The sequence below is a fragment of the Acipenser ruthenus genome, chromosome 17, assembly GCF_902713425.1.
Source record: "Acipenser ruthenus chromosome 17, fAciRut3.2 maternal haplotype, whole genome shotgun sequence".
Taxonomy (NCBI): Eukaryota; Metazoa; Chordata; class Actinopteri; order Acipenseriformes; family Acipenseridae; genus Acipenser; species Acipenser ruthenus.
In genome coordinates, this window is record NC_081205.1 from 11,037,161 (window position 1) to 11,055,462 (window position 18,302).

The 18,302-nt window shown below is 41.8% G+C and overlaps 1 protein-coding gene across 2 annotated transcripts in view; it reads left to right on the forward strand.

Annotated features, from left to right (window-relative positions):
* Nucleotides 1-1,035: 1,035 nt before the first annotated feature.
* Nucleotides 1,036-18,302, forward strand: part of LOC117423595 (caskin-2-like) — a 104,215-nt gene continuing 86,948 nt past the window's right edge. For both annotated transcript variants that reach the window (XM_034039653.3, XM_034039655.3), the window contains exons 1-2: nt 1,036-1,424; nt 4,632-5,099. In XM_034039653.3, coding sequence (XP_033895544.3) covers nt 5,006-5,099 — 94 coding nt within the window. In that variant the 5' untranslated portion in view covers nt 1,036-1,424; nt 4,632-5,005. The remainder of the gene's footprint in view (nt 1,425-4,631; nt 5,100-18,302) is intronic.

The following is an 18,302-nucleotide window of genomic DNA, read 5'->3' on the forward strand; positions in this document are numbered from 1 at the left end:
ACATATCAAGAATTACAGTACAATTAAGAGCAAGATACAAAATACAAATAATGAAACTTGTTTATATTTTTGTCTTTGTATTGTGCTATGAATGACTAGAAGGATCACGCAATTGGATTGTGTGTTTCTAGTTATTGTATAACGTGCCCTGCAATTGGATCTGTTTGTGCTCCAGCGCTCCCATTTTTCCTGTAGTTTCCTTTGATCGCATCTTTCAAGCACTAAATACACAAGCACCAAAATGAGTGTGCGCAATTGAGGAAAGTACATTATCAAATATTACACTTAAAAATAAATGCAATATATTCAATACTGTTTGCCGTGTGGAGTAGTGGTTAGGGCTCCGGACTCTTGACCGGAGGGTTGTGGGTTCAATTCCAGGTTGGAGACGCTGCTGTACTCTTGAGCAAGGTACTTTACATAAATTGCTCCAGTTAAGACTCAACTGTATAAATGGCTAATTGTATGTAAAAATAATTTGATATCTTGTAACAATTGTAAGTCGACCTGGATAAGGGCGTCTGCTAAGAAATAAATAATAATATTAATATTTCCTAAATTGTGGTGCTAAAATTTTCTTAGTGTAACAAAGCACCTAAATAGGCTGTTGGCTTGTATACTTTTTCCCTTTAAAGAAATGACCAATGCCATTAATATCGCTGCCATTTAACATTAATAAAGAAAACAGCAGAAAGGGCAGCAGTGTGGAGTAGTGGGCAGGGCTCTGGACTCTTGACCAGAGGGTCATGAGTTCAATCCCAGGTGGGGGGGACACTGCTGCTGTACTCTTGAGCAAGGTACTTTACCCAACAAAACCTAACTGGGTAATTGTATGTAAAAATAATGTGATATCTTGTAACAATTTTAAGTCGTCTGGATAAGGGCGTCTGCTAAGAAATAAATAATACTAATAAAATCACAAAAACTTCACACACCATTGTGAAAAAGCAGGCAGGTGGCCAACATGAATGGTACACCGAGTGTCCTTCTTTAAAAGGGTGGAGTCGCCCGGGACAGAACGCCTAGTGGGAGTGGCTTTCCTTGCAGGCAGCGAGAGAGACTTGGCGGAGTGACAATGCAAAGCTGGTAACTGGAGTTTGGAGGGTCCAACAACGAACTAGGAAATTACAAGTGTCATTATCGGACACCGAAGATTTAAACTCATTTACTGAACATTTAAAACAACGGGATAATTAATATTCGGACCCTTAACCAAGATACCGGCGATGTGTAATTTTATGCGAAAATACCTGTGAGGATCGGAGTTTAACTTTACCATACCTCCTGTCTGTGGATGTTTTACATGGATTTCTTTGCTGGATAAGGCAGGGACCAGGCAGTACCGCCACCTTTAATTTTTATACAGTGTTTATTTGCCCTAGATTACAGTTTAAGACGAGTTTAATTGAAGTTGCAAGTTGCAGGTATGTATAGCTTCGATTATGTTTACGCTTTTGTTCCGTTCTTGTCAGAACTTTTGAAACAGTACGGTTCCTAGTTTAATCTTTCTGTGTCAGATTCTGTGAGTTGAAAGTCGTTTTTTTAATGTTATTTATTACGCGGTTTTTCGTTTGTTTGTTTTGTTTATTAGAGTTACGTATGTAATAACTTAAAAAAGCTAGGGTAGTCAACATTATATATTTGGTCAATGTCACATTTTCAATGTCATTACTGTATGTAACACAGGACAAAACAAACGTCACTTTTATTTATTAATCTTCTGTTTTATAAAGTGCCCCATTACAAAAAAACCAAACACTAACATTAACATTTACATAACGTACAGTTAGTTGACATATAACTTTTTTTTTATTTTAACTTAAATATGTGTCATAGGAAGACATGCACAAGTACTAGAAAAGAATGGCGAATGACCGACCACCTGTAGGTTCATGGTTTAATAAGCAGCAAGCGCATTTCACCACTCTTTTTCCGTGGGTAACGTAGGCTAGATCTCATGCATGTGTTGTTTATTTTTTAGCTTTGGTTTTGAAATTTTTGAAATGCCTTAAGTGTACAGGACGCGTATCATCAGTTTAGAACGGAGTTACTTGGTTGGTGTGTGTTTAAGATATTCAACAACACTTCTGATGTGACAGTAAGCATGCATATTACATGGGCAGAACACAAATAGGGGGGTTACAATATATTTTGCTCCCTACTGCAGAAAGTGTTTGTAGGAGCAAAGTTCATGCTGTTTTTTTGTTTTTTTTTAAGGTATAGAAGCCAAACATGACTCAATTCTGACGTCTTTAAATAACACAAAACCATTCTAATGCCAGTTGGTAGGCTACAGTAGCATTTGGGCCGCTAGACCATTTTCAGATAAGTGATATGTTTGGAGTACTGATAGAAATCCTTTACCATACAAAAATGCATTTTCTGGTCTTTCATCGTAATAATTTTTAGATTTTCTCAAAATCAGTTATAAGCCCAACGGTAAAAATACAGACCACTGCAAATGATTCCAGTATCGCCTCATTTATGCAGATGGTTTTCCACTGCTGCTGTCAGCATGCAGTTCATTCTGGTGGCATGGTTCTGCTCTTTAGGTCAGTCCAGACTAACAGGGTTTGATCAGTGGAGTCTGGTGTAAGATTCTGTCTAATACTCTGCTCTTTTACTCTTAAGGAGGCAATAGCTGAAACACTTGTCAGCTTGTCATAGCTTAGAAGAGAGGCAAACAAACTGTCAACATCTCTAGATTCTCAAAAGGTCTGTATTCCTTTAGAGCAGGGGTGGGCAATTCCGGTCCTGGAGGGCCGGTGTCCTTCATGGTTTTTGTTCCAGCTGTCCGCTAAATTACTTTTACACCAATTAAGTGCTTAGTAGAAGCTTAACTGGTCCAATTAATTAATTGAGGGTACAGTTGGAACAAAAGCCAGGAGGGACACCGGCCCCCCAGGACCGGAATTGCCACCCCTGCTTTAGAGGCTGGAGGCTGATAAATAGAAGTGATTCTGTTCACCCGTTTGTCTTAAAGCTGCAGTGTATCTAATATCTAATACTCGACCCTTTGACAATGGTAAAACAACACAGGTACAATTCTAAACTGATAGAATTTGGCTTAACTCCATATTAACACCACTAAAAGAACCATCTTGAAATAATATTTCCAACATGGCCTTAAGGTAAGACCATTTCTAAATGTTATCTTTTTTTAAATTTCACATTGTTTATAATACAGTAGGCTAAGAGAACACCCCTTGGGAAGCAAGCAAAATGTTCTCTTAGCCGAAGTGTTCTCTAAGACAGAGTTGACCACCGGACACAAAATGCTAAGGCCAGTCACGATATGAATCAACAAATACAAATGTATTTATTACTTATGTCATGACGCATGTGCATCAACATACAAAATTAACAAAATAAGTAAGAGAAAAGCAATAGGCAAGCGTATGTTAATAAACTATAATAATTAACAAACTAACTGGCAAACTAAATTAATAAAACACCCCTGCATGCGGTAAATATGCAGCAGTGGCTCCAACAGTAACAGTGAATATGAGAATGAATTTGAACGCAATGGTTATTCACAAAGCACCCCTACACATGTTAAGAAATGCAGCAGCAGCTCTAGATTACTCTCGCGATGACAAGTCAGTTTTGAAAAGATTGAATAAACCATCTGAGTTTGCTGATGATGAGTTATCAGGTTACAAAACAGTAGCTTATCAGTTTTGAATCGCTATCGGTGCCAAAAAGGTGTTCTTTTAAGCGAAGTTCCTGTTCCTTTAAGCGAAGCATTTACAATGAGAATTCCATTTCACCACAAGGTTGTTCCTTAAGCTGAAGTGTTTTCTCAGGAGGTGTTGCTATACGCGGAGACCACTGTACTGTCCAGGGCTGTGCTATGCTGTCTGTTTGGATGGAGCTGAGGAACAACCTGTGTTTGTTTATTTTCTTGCTTTTTGATGTTGAGAAATCATGGAAAATGAAGACGTTCCATGACATCACCGCTGCCATCTCCTCTTACAAACTGCGATCCAACTGGAGATAATTACAGTGTGTCTGTCTGTGTAGGTTGGAAAACTGTAGCATTGGCCAGTAAGTGGAACTGATTTCTTGTAGGGATTAAGCTCTTGAGAAAATTGTATATGTCTTCTGTTGAATGTTTTGGGAAAAGGACCACATTTAAGTTGCATACTTTAAACTACTTGTGCTTTCAAGGATTGTGGTGCCCAGGGATCCCTCCCCCTTTCCCCATATTAAAGACTAACTTGGTACGCATGGGTCTGAAATAGCATATTTATCAAATGAATTAATATAGTTCCATCCATAACTATTAAAACACTCAATAGTCATTTTACAAAATTAGAACCTAAATAATACAATTACAGAACCCAAGTGCACTGTTAAGTTCAAAGAACAGCTTTAAACTCTCTGGTCAAGACCTCAAATAAATGGTGTGGTACCTCTTTTGTATAGTGTTCAGATCAGTAAGACACTTTGATTAATGAAGACCTGGAATGAGTTTAATTAGATTGCCCCCCCCCCCCCTTTTTGAAAGGCAGCACTTCACATCCTATTTAAACACGTCAAGAGTCTGACACCTGCAAGTCCAGCAGTTTCGCTGCATGCTTTGGTTTTCCAAAAAGTTTCATGGGTTTGTTGCTTTCTTATTTCTGCAGACTCCTTGCTGTTTGGGTCTTCAGTTCAGGATCTCCCGGAATTAGCTGCTGAAGCACACGGATTCTCTCCGGAGATAAACCTGGGATATCTCTTGATTTTAGCAGCTCACTAGAAGACCGAGAATTATCCTTAAAACTGGCCGCCATTATTAATGTACACTGTGCTTTTGGAGAACAGGAGTTCAAAGCATTGTTTTTAATTGAACAATTTTAATTTCAGTTTAATCTCATATACTACACATTTCTTGGATGTTAATTTGCCAAATATTGGTTGAAGTTAGTTAGTGCATGATTTGATAATTCTGGCAGGCCCCATGGCACTCTGACGGATTATTGTGGTACTGCTAATCACAAGGACAGTGTGGATTGTAAGCATGGGAAAAGAACAGGAGCTCTTCCAAGCGGTGAAGCATGGGGATATGCAGACTGCACAAAAGCTTCTGGCAAAGATCAAAACCAATCGCAACAGTGAGTAAACATTTCTTTACAATTTGCTACTCAATCATTTAAAGCTGCAGTGCTGAATTATGGTGTCATGTAAAATATGAGCGATGGTTTACCTCCTTGTTCTGTACTTTGTCTTTCTGTCTACTCTTATTGGCTTACCAGTTTGTGTATATACTCCAAAAGGTTAGTTGTAGTCTTTGGCAATTTCTTTTTGTTGTCATTCAGTAATTTCCAGTGGGTTTTATTGCTATGATATGATAATGGAGATTTTAAATGTTCCTGTTCTAAATCCATTCAGTCCAGGGCCCCTCTCAAACCGACACTGCCAGGATTGTGGTGCTGACCTAAATCAGGGTGCTACTGGGAGACTGCAAACTTCCAGCCAAGATGCTGGCTTCGAACCCAACTGAAAGGCATGAGAGGCCTGATGAGGACAGACTCACTGTGCAGTGATCCTGTGATACAACCTAAAACTTGTGATTGATCAAACAGTTGAAAAAAATATGTTTAGTATTTTTTAATAACCTCTTAATTTTCAGTTTTTGCTTGTTTTGTTGCAGTACGAGGTGCAGAGGGTACTGTGAAGTAGCGTGAGGCTTATGAGAAATCTGTTCTGTGGATTCTCTTTTAATTGCCTTCCTTTGCTTATCATGAGGTACTAATTAGGCCGCTGCTGACAAATCAAACTTTCCTTTAATGCTGACTGTTTCTAATTTACTCAAGAAGTCCTGGTGTAGAATAATGTACAAAACCAGGTGTCAGCCGCTAGCTGATTGTACATTTAGTGTAGATTGAGGAAGCTTACCTTGCAATTGTACAGCTATACTGCAGACACATGGACGTACATAACACAACTTTGACATCCCTTTTCCAATTAGGATGAAACCTGGTAAAGACATTCTTGACAACAGGATCCTGGGATATAAGGATTTTCCATGTTGATTGTGATGAAACTTGCTTAGGACATACTTTGACAAGTCGTTGCGAATATCTGAATCTTGAATATTTACATGCACGTACTATGAACTCAGAGATATGATTCTGCTGTCATTGAATTTGGCTCGAGGTATGTTGTAGAACAAGTGAGACAATTCTGAAGGGATGTCCTTAATGTTGAAGGTGACGTTACATTGCAGTAGCAGCAAATACAAATATACAAAGGTGGCCCTCAAGCACAAACATAACAAGAGACTTGGCGGTAGTGTGGGGATAATTCTCTGAGCTGTGAAAGCCAGATCGACCTTCCCTGTCTCAATCTGAGAAATATTTGGAGTTGGATTGTGACACACTGGCCTGTTGTGAGTAGTCGTGTTTATAAACAGTGTTATTGATAATCGCTGTGGAGTCACAAATCTGCTGCCCAAATTAAACTGTTAGCTGCTGTGATTTCTATACTTTAACGCAAGAGGCAAAGGGTACTGTAGAACAAAGTGTTCCAATTCATATAGAACAAAGGTTATTTGGTAATTTCACAGTTTAGGAGCATAGTGCACAGACTGTGAAAATGACACAATTGAGACATTTGTTATAATGAGTGCACAATTAGTAAACAAGTGGCAACTTTGGAACATTGGGTCCTTGAGGTGTTGTAGAATTTAGTTGAAATGTTTAGTGACTGGCTTAGCATTTTATAACTGGCGCATGCAGGTATTTAAACCCCATAGCACCAACGTGGTTTGTCTTTACCTTGAATAACCCAGCCCTCCTAGCTTGTACTTCCTCCAAAATGTAAAATCCCTTCAAAACGATTTCTGCTAAAGAGGCATGACAATATGAAACATGTCTTTCCCTTATCAATCTGAAGGTTCCCCTGACAGCTCAGTGTTGTGTTAGCACTGAGTGCGCTTGGCTCTCTCTGGGTGTGCTCTGCCTCTTACCTTGGGCTTAACTAATTTGCCTGTTGAGTTCCTGCCACCTGGAACAGCCTCCCTCCACCCTGACATTGTTCAGAGCTGCTTTATATAGATCTATTAACACTGCCCTTATCCTTGTACAGTGTCTCGATGGTTTGTGCGTCATGAGCCTGTATTTCATTCTAGCATAGGACAATGACAATCCAGACTTTTGATAGCGTTGCTATTACAGAGTGTGCAGTTGTGCTTTCTGGACCAGCTGTGTGTATTAAGTGGTAATAAACAAGGTTTTGCATAAGCAAAAAAAAAATCTTTACTCTCATTAGTGCCTATGTCTAATGGAGACATTTAGACTGTCTTTCAGGTCCCCTATCTTTCTTCTGAAGATCATTTTGTTTTTCAGACTTGGTTTTCCCTTTGGTGAAATTGCCTCATTCCCTGTGCAAGTGGTATTAGGACCACACATGATTCAAGAAACTTCCCTTTGCTTCTCGAAGGACTTTTGTTGGAGTCAGTTTTAATAACATATAAGAACACCACCACAAAACTCACGAAGGTGGTGTAAAAAACTAACATTATTCTACTTGACTCCTACCTTTTCATATATTAATACCTTAATAACCTTCTTGTTTTGTTGAGAACCAGAACAAGGCTGAGTTGCAACTTGCAAACACATCACATGAATTTACAAAAATCCAGTTCAAATGATAGGTAGAGTAACAACCTTAATTTTCTATACAGGGTTGAAGTATGGGGGAACACTAGGATATCCCCACATTGTATGAGTACTGTTCTGCATGTTTCTTTACAGATCTAGACATTTGAACGCCTACATTGATTACAGTAACATGTTGGGGAGTAATATGTTACTGTAATCTGATTACAATTTGGGAAGTCAATCTGGCTTCAAGGGCAAAATCACTGTGTCCAAATAGTTGGTTCAAGTCCCTGGATTTTATTTCCCACAAAAATGTAATATTGCAACAAGGCGTTTATTAAAAAATGGAAAAAAAGAAGTGATCTTAACAAAAACATTTCTGTCCACAATCTACACAAAGTGTTTGGTTCTGTGAGTACCTGTAAACGCACAGTATATAATAATTTTTTCACAATCTCGAATGTAAAATACTGTATATTTTTATCACCATGAGACTTTCTGGATAAGAAAAACAATAAAAACAAAATGACAGTGCGCGGTGAGCCGAGGACACCCTGGCCGACCTAACCCTCCCTCCCCCCGGGCGGTGCTCTGCCAATTGAGCGCCGCCCCCTGGATGCTCCCGTCCTCGGTTGGCAAAGGAATAGCCTGGACTCGAACTCGCGACGACCATACTATAGAGCGCATCCTGCACTCCACGTGGAGCACCGTTACTGGATGCGCCACTCGGGAGCCCCTTATTTTCTTATGAATAATAAGTACGTCTATATTTATTACAGTTTTGCCAGCCTGAAACCAATTACAAAGCATTACTTAGGGTGAATGTTAGTCTGGTAACTGTATAGGCTGCATGTACTCTAAACTTAAACTATCAATGTTATTCAGGATTCAACCTTTTTAAAAAATTATACTCAGAATAATACTCAACTAGCAGTTCATCGTTGGATTTAATGTAGCATCAAGTTTTTCTGCTGCACACAACTCGCTATCCTATTGTTGTCTTCAGATATTAAAAAAATAAAATAAAAAATACAAACACCACTCCTTTTTTTTAAAAAAATAATTTAGTCGTTGCCAATTAGTTTTTATTATTTTTTCCCCAATTTGAAATGCCCAATCATTTTTCAGGCTCAGCTCACCGCTACCACCCCTGCGCTGACTCGGGAGGGGCGAAGATTAACACACGCTGTCCTCCGAAGCGTGTGACGTCAGCCACCCGCTTCTTTACACACTGCAAACTCACCGTGCAGCCGCCTCAGAGCTACAGCGTCGGAGGACAACGCAGCTCTGGGCAGCTTACAGGCAAGCCCGCAGGCACCCGGCCAGACTACAGGGGTCGCTGCTGTGCGGTGCGCTGAGGACACCCTGGCCGACCTAACCCTCCCTCCCCCCCCGGGCGACCCTCGGCCAATTGAGCGCCGCCCCCTGGGAGCTCCCGTCCACAGTCGGCTGTGGAATAGCCTGGACTCGAACCGGCGACGTCCAGCTATAGAGCGCATACTGCACTCTAGCGAGTGCTTTTACTGGATGCGCCATTTGGGAGCCCCTAAACACCGCTCTTTTGAGACGTATTTACTGCATTTGGTTCGCACTTTACACAGCACCGGGAAAATGAGTGTCAGTGTTCTTGCGTCATTAGTAAGTGCGCCCGACCAAACATTAAATTCTGTGCTGGAAGAAATTCAAGCATGAATATTGGTGTACATTACCAGCTAAAATAACAAAAACTGCCAATAGCCGATTTCTGTTTTTTTTTCCTTATATTGGTGCCAGGCCGATAGGCTACCGCTTATCGGTGCACCCTTAGCCTAAAGCGTCTTTTTCATGATGTTTGTTTTAAATGATAAAGCGCACTATTTTTGGATACTGTACATAACAGATCAGTTTAAATGTGCAGGGTTGAACTATAGAATAGTTTTTCTCAACGGCTGCCTGGTGCATTTGCCTAAGACTACACGATAGCACGGATGCACTAGAATAACCGTACCTCTGAATCTGGAGATTGTGAACCACGCTGGATTCCAGCTGGGCTGCATTTCATGACATGGAGATTTTGGCATCTTGACCTGTAGCCATCGAGTTCCAGTGGGATTAGAATGAGCATGTAAGCAATGGAACAGTCCGCACCCAGCCTGCTGGCTCAGTGTGGTGCTGAGACAGGGCCTCCTGCAGTGTGCTATTCTAGTCTAAGCTAAAGCACCAGATGGACAGTGCATTGAGGAGGTGGGAGATTAAATCCTTTCCAATAGTTCTGTGCATCTGTTTTGGAAAAACGCCCTCAAGCAATAAAAACTCAGTTATAAAGGACTTTTTACATGACAGTCCTCATATTCTTCAAAGCTTTTGTTTTAAAGAGTTATTAAAACACCAGTTTACCTTCTCAGTGCTCTTGTGTCATTTCTGTACCATGAATAAAGTGTATTTGGGTGAACACCATTATTTTTTTTTTTATATATATAATACCTCTCCCCTCAAACAAACTTTTGTGCACGATATACAGTAATCTTTTGAATATATAACACACACCCTTGTGTAACACACATCCTGGGCATAACAGGTACCTTGGGTAGCATCTTTTATAGACTGTAACATACACACCACGTACCCTCTATCAGAAACACCACAGTGTACTACAAAGTGCTGTATTTAAAAAAATCTGCATTCTCCTCATGAAAGTAAACCCACAATTCACAAAGATCATCTTCAGCCCAACAAAAAGTGGGCCAGTGATAATGTTGCTAAATGCTAACAAGAGATTGACACTCCATTGCTGTACCTGTCTGTCTTTTATGGGATGTGGCTGTAGCCTATTTAATCAATAATTAGTGATTATCTAATTAAGGCTCCAGCCACATTCTCACATTTTTTTGGCAGGGATGAATTAACCCCATCCCTGCCAACCACCACCAAACACTAATAAATATACATGGGCAGAGCTGTCGCTCTACCACACTGGTGCACAGCATCTAAGGAATTCAAACGCATTTGTAGGTGCCTGCTGCATTTTAACCTCCTTTCAGACTATATACAAACTGATTGGGATGTAGTTGTCGGTTAATGTAAGGCTGTAGTCGTTCTGTATATAATAGCAGCTGGAGTTTGTATTCTCTGGTCTGTGTAGGCATGCACACTGTGAGGAGGAATGTAAACAGTGTATTCCTGGAAGGCAGACAGCCTGAACCGCACGTAGATGCCTGTCACTTGTGTGCTTGGCACGCTCCACGCCTCCTGCCTTTCTCTACCTGCCACTGCAGATCAGAGGATTTCTAGTCACCTCGTTGTTTTTTATTTTACAGTTGAAGCGTTGAAATTCTTTAATGGTTTGGCTGGCGCCGCTTGTCTCTTCAGAGACTGGTCTTTGAATTCCCAATTCCTTCTCCTGCACAGGTATATGAAAAATGAATCTCACAAATGTTAAGCAATAATCTTATCAGAAACGCCAATCTGGAATTACACAACACAAAGCATATTTACATATGTGGGCTTGATTGAAAATCATCAATCATTGATCATCGAAAAGCATTTGGATTGCTAGTAGTTTGATATGCTTGTCTCATGGAACAGTACTTTACTGTAATTCAGAAGCAGGATGTTAAACGAGGGGGCTCAGTGCTCAGCTCAATGTTTATTACTAGTTTTATGGCACAAGAAGCCATTTTGTGTTGAATAGTTCAGTAGATGATCACATTCCCTTCATGTGTATAAGTAATGGGTCCTCACTCGACCTCACATTGGTTTCGGTGTGCACTGAGAAATGTGGCACTATTACTGTACCTGTAACACTCTCTAAAAATATGGCAAATATGTTGGTTTCAATGCTTCTTGTATTAACCAGGGAACAATGTGAATTTAGATCTGGTTTATTATGCTTGTCTGTGCTTTAACATAGTTTTACTACACTGTACACTTGGCTATGCTTTTACTTTGTTACTGTGCAGTGCATTGCAGTAATATTTTAAAACATTAAAGGATTTATAGGGTGAAATGTATGGTTTTTGTTTTTTAAGAGCTAGTTTTAAATGGAGTCTATGTTTGACCTGAAGAAGATGATTTTAAAGTTTAACCATTTTTCAGTTAACAGATAAAGCTTTGTCATGGGGCTGTTGGAGATTACATTTTGTTTACACCTGATCTTGTTAAAGGCCATGCACAATGCAACACATGCAAATGGTAACATAGCAACACAGACTCCGCCATTCTCTGTCAGCCAGTCAGAGGCTCCTCCTTTGCACAGTGTTCATTGAAAACTCCATGTGTACAGTTCTACCAACATCTCAATGGCATTGCAGGTTATTCCTTTGTTGAATGTCATGACTGCTTTCATTTGCTGCTATGGCCTTGTATGTGTATGCAATGTTGTACATATTTATTAGTTGCCCTCCAAGCCCCTGACATCTGGCTCCACAAGCTGCCCACGTCAGTGAATTAGGAACGCTACAGATGGCAGTGGGATTAACATATGAGAAACAGAAACTAGACGGTGGGAATGGGGTCACATACACACAGATATGATGCATATTCATAGGACTGTAGCCCAATACACTGGGTGGTTGGGAGGGTTAAAAAGCTACATGTAAAACATTCATCTACTGTAGTTTCATTTCTCAGTCTTATACACAGGGATACAAGTAGGTTTTACAGGATTCTGGGCTAGACATATGAGAGCGATTTACTTGCTTATCAAGCACTAAGCAGGTGGTAATTGTGTCTCTGGACTAAATACAAACGTGATCTAGGATTACTTTGCTTTCATTAGTTTGTAGCAGTATTATAAGTTTGACATGTAGGGTTCTATTTTCATACATGACTAAGCGGTTTAAGAGTGCATAAATCTTTTTAGTCGTTTAGATGGGTGGCTTGTGTGTGTGATTTTCGAACATGTACGTTTAGGTGCTTTGTGGGATTTAGTTGTCTGTCTATTTTAAGTTATTCATGGCTAGTTAAATTAGCTGACATACCCCTGTAGCTTCTACCTGCTGTGACTAGTTGCTGTTGTTTAAAAGATTTATTACCCTTTTGAAAGCGAGAATGGCAGATTTTTTTTCAAAGTGGCTGCAGTGCAGACAGAGAGAAGGAGAGTAATGAGGTGTCTTTTTGCTAGATTATACAAACCCCGTATTTGTTTTTTGGACCTAACAGATGATCAGATTAGTCGCTTTTGACTAAATACACAAGCTATATTGGATTTAAGTGAGGAGTTATCAGAGGATTTGGAGAACGCCACAATGTGCAGCTTCCATTCCTGTGAAAAATACATACATACAGAAATGTAGAAATACATAAATGTCTATATATTTATTTGTTTCAACATTTATTTATATATTTTTCATTTTGGCATCAAATATTCTCCATATCAAAGATCCATCTGAGACAACTCGAGTATAAGCCAGTATACCGTGTCCAAAATAGTGGCTGAAGTGACTGACTGTGCATGAATAAATATACATGCTTTACAAAAACGACATAGTTGTCACAAACAACAAAAGAATAATTTTATACTATTGCAGTGATACAACACATTATCCCATCCTCTAATTATATATGGTCACAGGATCATGTTAATCCTTTACCTAGTGGGAAGGTTTCATAAAAATGAAAAACTGCATCAACAAGTATTTCTACTTTCTCAGATGAAAAATGTGTTTTTCTGGTTTTTATTTTTTCAAATACGTGAGGCAAACTCTCCAGTTGTATTGTGGTTTGCAGCTATTTATTTATGATTGTCTAGAACCTATACTGGGTGTTTATATACCAGCTGTGCATCCTGTAACCAGTAAAATGTGTGGTTCCTTTAGAACATGTGGGTTCCAGTAGAACATGTAGTTCCAGTAGAACATGTAGTTCCAGTAGAACGTTTGGTTCCAGTAGAACATGTGGTTCCAGTAGAACATGTGGGTTCCAGTAGAACATGTGGGTTCCAGTAGAACGTGTGGTTCCAGTAGAAAGTGGGTTCCAGTAGAACATGTGGGTTCCAGTAGAACGTGTGGTTCCAGTAGAACATGTGGGTTCCAGTAGAACATGTGGGTTCCAGTAGAACGTGTGGTTCCAGTAGAACATGTGTGTTCCAGTAGAACGTGTGGTTCCAGTTCCCAACTCATACCAGTCACCGGCCTACCAATTCTTAGCGTGCTTATACCATTTGAAGTCAACAGGTTAGAGAATTTTGCCAATATCAAATCCTAGCGTGGGAGTGTGAGGCTTAGTACAGGGGATTCCTAATACCTGCCACACTGGAAGCAGTGGTTAAAGTGGGGCGGTATGCATACCGGTGAGAAAAAAAAAACCTGACGGTTATATTTCTGCAATACACCCTACTTGGATCTCTTTAGGTTCGAACAAAAACACTTTGACTTAAATGTCTATACATAGTGCGAGTATGACAGTCACCAAGCCCAAACTAAATCAGCAAACTTCTCAGCAGCCAGGATCTTCAATATCTGGACAAGAGAAAAAAAATCCCTGCAAAGATTCATTATGTTGTTTAAACAACAATATCTGGAATACAAAGAGAAATATAAACGGCTGTTTTCGAAAGGTTCTGTTGTGATGCAAATAAATTAAATATACTGTCTATTCAAGACCTTTTAGCGTAATCTAAAAGTAATTGACGGTAAACGTTTTTAATGTTTTCGTTGTATAACGTTAAAACAATAACAAGTCCTTTTAAAAAAGCTAAATAACCGGCACCTTTTTCAAACCACTTTAAACACTGACTGGACGTGAACACGCTGTAGTCACAATGGGTTCTGGTTTTACCCCTTCAGAAGCTGCTGTGCATACTGTACTGTATGCACACAGTTTCCTTTTACAAATGACTGGTGACAACGGCCCCATTGTGTCCCAGTGCCACGTCCTCTATACAGATCAAGATACTGTTCACCTGTAGAGGTCTGCATTGTGTTACTACTGAGCAGAGCCCTTGTTGTACATTATTTATTAGCTGGCTCTGTGCCGTGGCCCCCTGTCTCAGGCCTGGCACAGAAATCCTGGCCCTGCTCCACCACTGCCCTCCTCAGGGAGGAGGCCACATTCCTCTGGCTTAACAGTTGCTGTGGAGACAGCCATTTGCCGGGGCAAAAGTTCAGCAGTAGCATCTTTTGAGGTATTTTGAAAAACACTTGTTTTTAAAAGTACTTGTGCAGCAATTTAAATACATCCTCTTTTAATTTAATTTAATTTAATTTAATTTAATTTAATTTCATGAATTTTTAAAAAAAATCTGTTTATTTACATTTACCGGATTTCTACCCAGGGGGCGTAAAGTTCAAAATTGCTGCAGTATGTCCACTGTTTTGTCATTTCAAATATTTTCACAAAGCAAACATTACACTTTAGAGCTACAGTGTGCAGTACAAAAGCACATCATGAAAAAACAAATTTGTAGGTGAAAAACGCTAGAATAAAAGTTGCTACATTTAAAAAATATATAAACAGGTGAAATTTTCGGTCCACTGAAATCAATGACTTTACGTAATCTCTGTAAGTAGGAAACTGGAGTGTCCCGTGTGAAAACCCAACAGGAAATAATACATTAACGCAGCTTCCAAAGTAGCACTATAGCATTAAAATGTTCAATACAAAAAAATACATGTTGCAAGCTTTAGAAGTGTCTAGAAAAAATTAAATCTATCAGACTGCGGAGTCTGTGTCATCTGATCCGAAACCGCCCAACTCCACGTCTTCGTCACCTGAACCTTCATCGTTGATGATGCAAGCAATTGTCTGAATCATTAATGCACAGGGCAACTACATCTAGGCAATTTTTTCTGTTCACGTGAGCAACTATATTTCCACTCAGGCATTATTTGTGCATGGTTATTCAAAACCAGAAATGAATGGTGAAAATGTTTCTTTCAGCAAACCGGGGCATTGACTCGGCAGAATCCGGTGTAAGTAAAGCGGTTTTTAGTTGAGGGCAGATCTAAAAGCTGCCATCATTTAAATCATGTCAATGTATACCTTATTGAATATTTTTTTTCTCTTTGTATTTCTACAGGCAACAAAAGTAAGTAGCAGGGTTCTGAAAATATATTGTTATACATCCCCACGTGTTTCTACAACTGTTTAAATAATGTACCTGTAATTACTCTTTTCATTGTTGACATCCTGACAACTTTTTACACTTGAGGTCTGTCCTCTAAATCACTGCAAGAAGATCGATTTAAAAAAATAAAAAAATAAATAAAAATAAAAACATAACAAGAAGTGCTCTGGTTCCACACTAGGGTATACCAGGAGAACACGCCCCACACCAGAGCGATGCTAAACCCAGTCGGGTCGATGTGACAAATGTTTCAACTACAATTTTTTCTCACACGTTTGTCATTAGAATTTTATAGTTTTTGTTTCCCTTTCAAGTCGAAGACGACCACCAACATTAAGTATGGGATATTCCCTGCCCTAGAGGTAGGTAATACTGAGCTCTCTATATCAGAGCTGCCGAAGGCCCCTTCCTGTGATGACGCACTTGGTCTCGCCTACTGAGGGTATAAAAAAAAGGGGAACTATGCTAAATAAGAACAGACCAATGTCTGAACGGCTTGTAACGCCAGTATCCCACAAGAGGATAACCATACCCTCTGTGTGCGGTGCTTGGGTGTCCCGCATGCCACCATGGCCCTCAAGAGGAATGTGGCTTGCAGCGTCTGCGAGGCTTTTCAGCCTAGGGTGAAAGAGGCTCATCTGGAGAGAGCCAGAAAGGAGAGCTCCGCGTCCTACGCGGCGGGGTCGTCGTCGGCCTTTGGTTCCCCCGACGACACGCCCCTGGACTCCCTGCCTGACATCCCGATGCGCAGCGTAACCGCTCCCCGTCTCCAGCCGCAAAGCGGGTAAACGCTCCAAGCAGGCAAGGGACATTATGGACCTGAAGGCCCAGATGGCCCAGGTCCTGGAGCTATTGTCCAAACAGGCCACAGCATCGGCCCCTGCCCAGGCTCCGCTGCAGCCCCAAGCACCATATCCCCCCTCCCTGGAGGGAGCGCAAGGAGGGTGGGAAGGCTCGCGTCCTCCTGTGCCCAACTGGCACAGGAGGATGCTCTGTCCATAGCCGCCTCCGGTGATGCAGCTTCGTTCTCCTCTGATATGCAGGTGGGGAACACCCTTACAGAGGAGGAACCCGGCTCTGAGTGTGTGTCGGAAGCCAATTCCACCCCGTTGCCTAGCTCGGTCTCGGCTCTTATGGAATGTGCTGCAGTGTTCCTGCAGGTTCCCTGGACACCGGTGGCACAGCCACGCCGCTCCGTGTTCCGGACGCAGGTGCTGGCTCCCCACCCGCAGTGTTTCCCAGCCTTCCCAGACTTTGTGGAGGGAGTGCGCTCCTCCTGGGATAGACCAGCTTCAGCCCCTAGTATCTCCAAGCAGGCTACACCGCTCTCCTCCTTGGAGGGCGCGGATAAGCTTGGCCTGGCGGTGTTTCCACCAGTGGACTCCACTATCGCAGCCCTGGTGAGGGCCCCGCCGGTGGGGGGGCTCGCTAGAGACCCAATGTGTCCTAACCCTCAGTGCAGAGTGACAGAGACGCATTTAAAGCAAGCGTACGCAGCAAGGGCGCAGGCAACCCGCTTGGCTAACACAGCGAGTGTGCTGACTGCGTATCTGGATGGAGTGTTGCGCGAGGCCCCGCTCCCGGAGCCGGTGGCTTCGGAGCTGCGTCTCCTGTCGGATACACTGCTGCAGATCTCCGGCCTGCAGGGGCAAGCCCTGGGCCGAAACCTGGCGGGCTTAGTTGTGGCGCGTAGACAGCTGTGGCTGTCACAGGCCAGGGTCCCGGATGCAGATAAAGCTGCGCTGCTGGATGCGCCCATATCCCCGGGGCATACGTTTGGGCCAGCTGTGGAAGAGATTCTGCAGAAATCTTTTCAAGACGAAGAGGCTTCCCGTCAGGTGGCTGCGCTGCTCCCCCCCCACGCTCCGGCGTGGAATAGGTCGAGCTGTTTCGAGTTCGAGTCTTGGCGGGCTCCCAAGACTAACTGTCACCAGAACGGTTCCAGTCCCCACAGCCCCACGGGGTGACCTAAGGCATCGCCTTCAGGGTAACAGAGCCCAACTAGCAGGTAAAGGAAACGCAGGCCGTGGTTGATCCACGTACCAGCGTCTCAGGGGTCATCCTCAGGGCCAGCGCGTTACGCGCTCACCCCAAACTACTCAGCCCCAGCCCCAGCAGCCCCAGCAGGGCCCCTGAAGGCTGGCAGCCTCTGACCCCCTTTTCGGCACAACAGCTGCAATACTGGCGCGCTTGCACCACAGATACCTGTAGATTCTAGGTCTCCGGGTGCGCATTTTTTGGTTACGCACTTTCTTAAAGGCGCACGGAGATTACATCCTCCTAGGAGGACTGTTCTTCCTGAGTGGAGCCTTAACATTGTACTGGAGTGTAACAGGGCGAGCAGCCCTGTACATTGTTTGTTTAGTTTTAGATCGGGGTCTCCCCCTCCGCCCCTGTGCAGATTGTTTTGTTTGTTTATTTTTATGTCGGCGAGCGCCGTATGTTTCATTGTTTGTATTTTGACGGCGTAGCCGTTTGTTTATTTTATACTGTTTAGTAATGTGGATGGGAAACCCCATCCACATGGTATATAATTAAAACTTGTGCAGAAGGTGGCCATCTCCTGAATTAATTAGGTGATTTAATTTGTTGCTAATCGGGAGATGGTCACCTGTTATAAAAAACCTGCAGCTCTCCAACTCGTGGTGGGTGTTGTAGGAGCGGAGAGA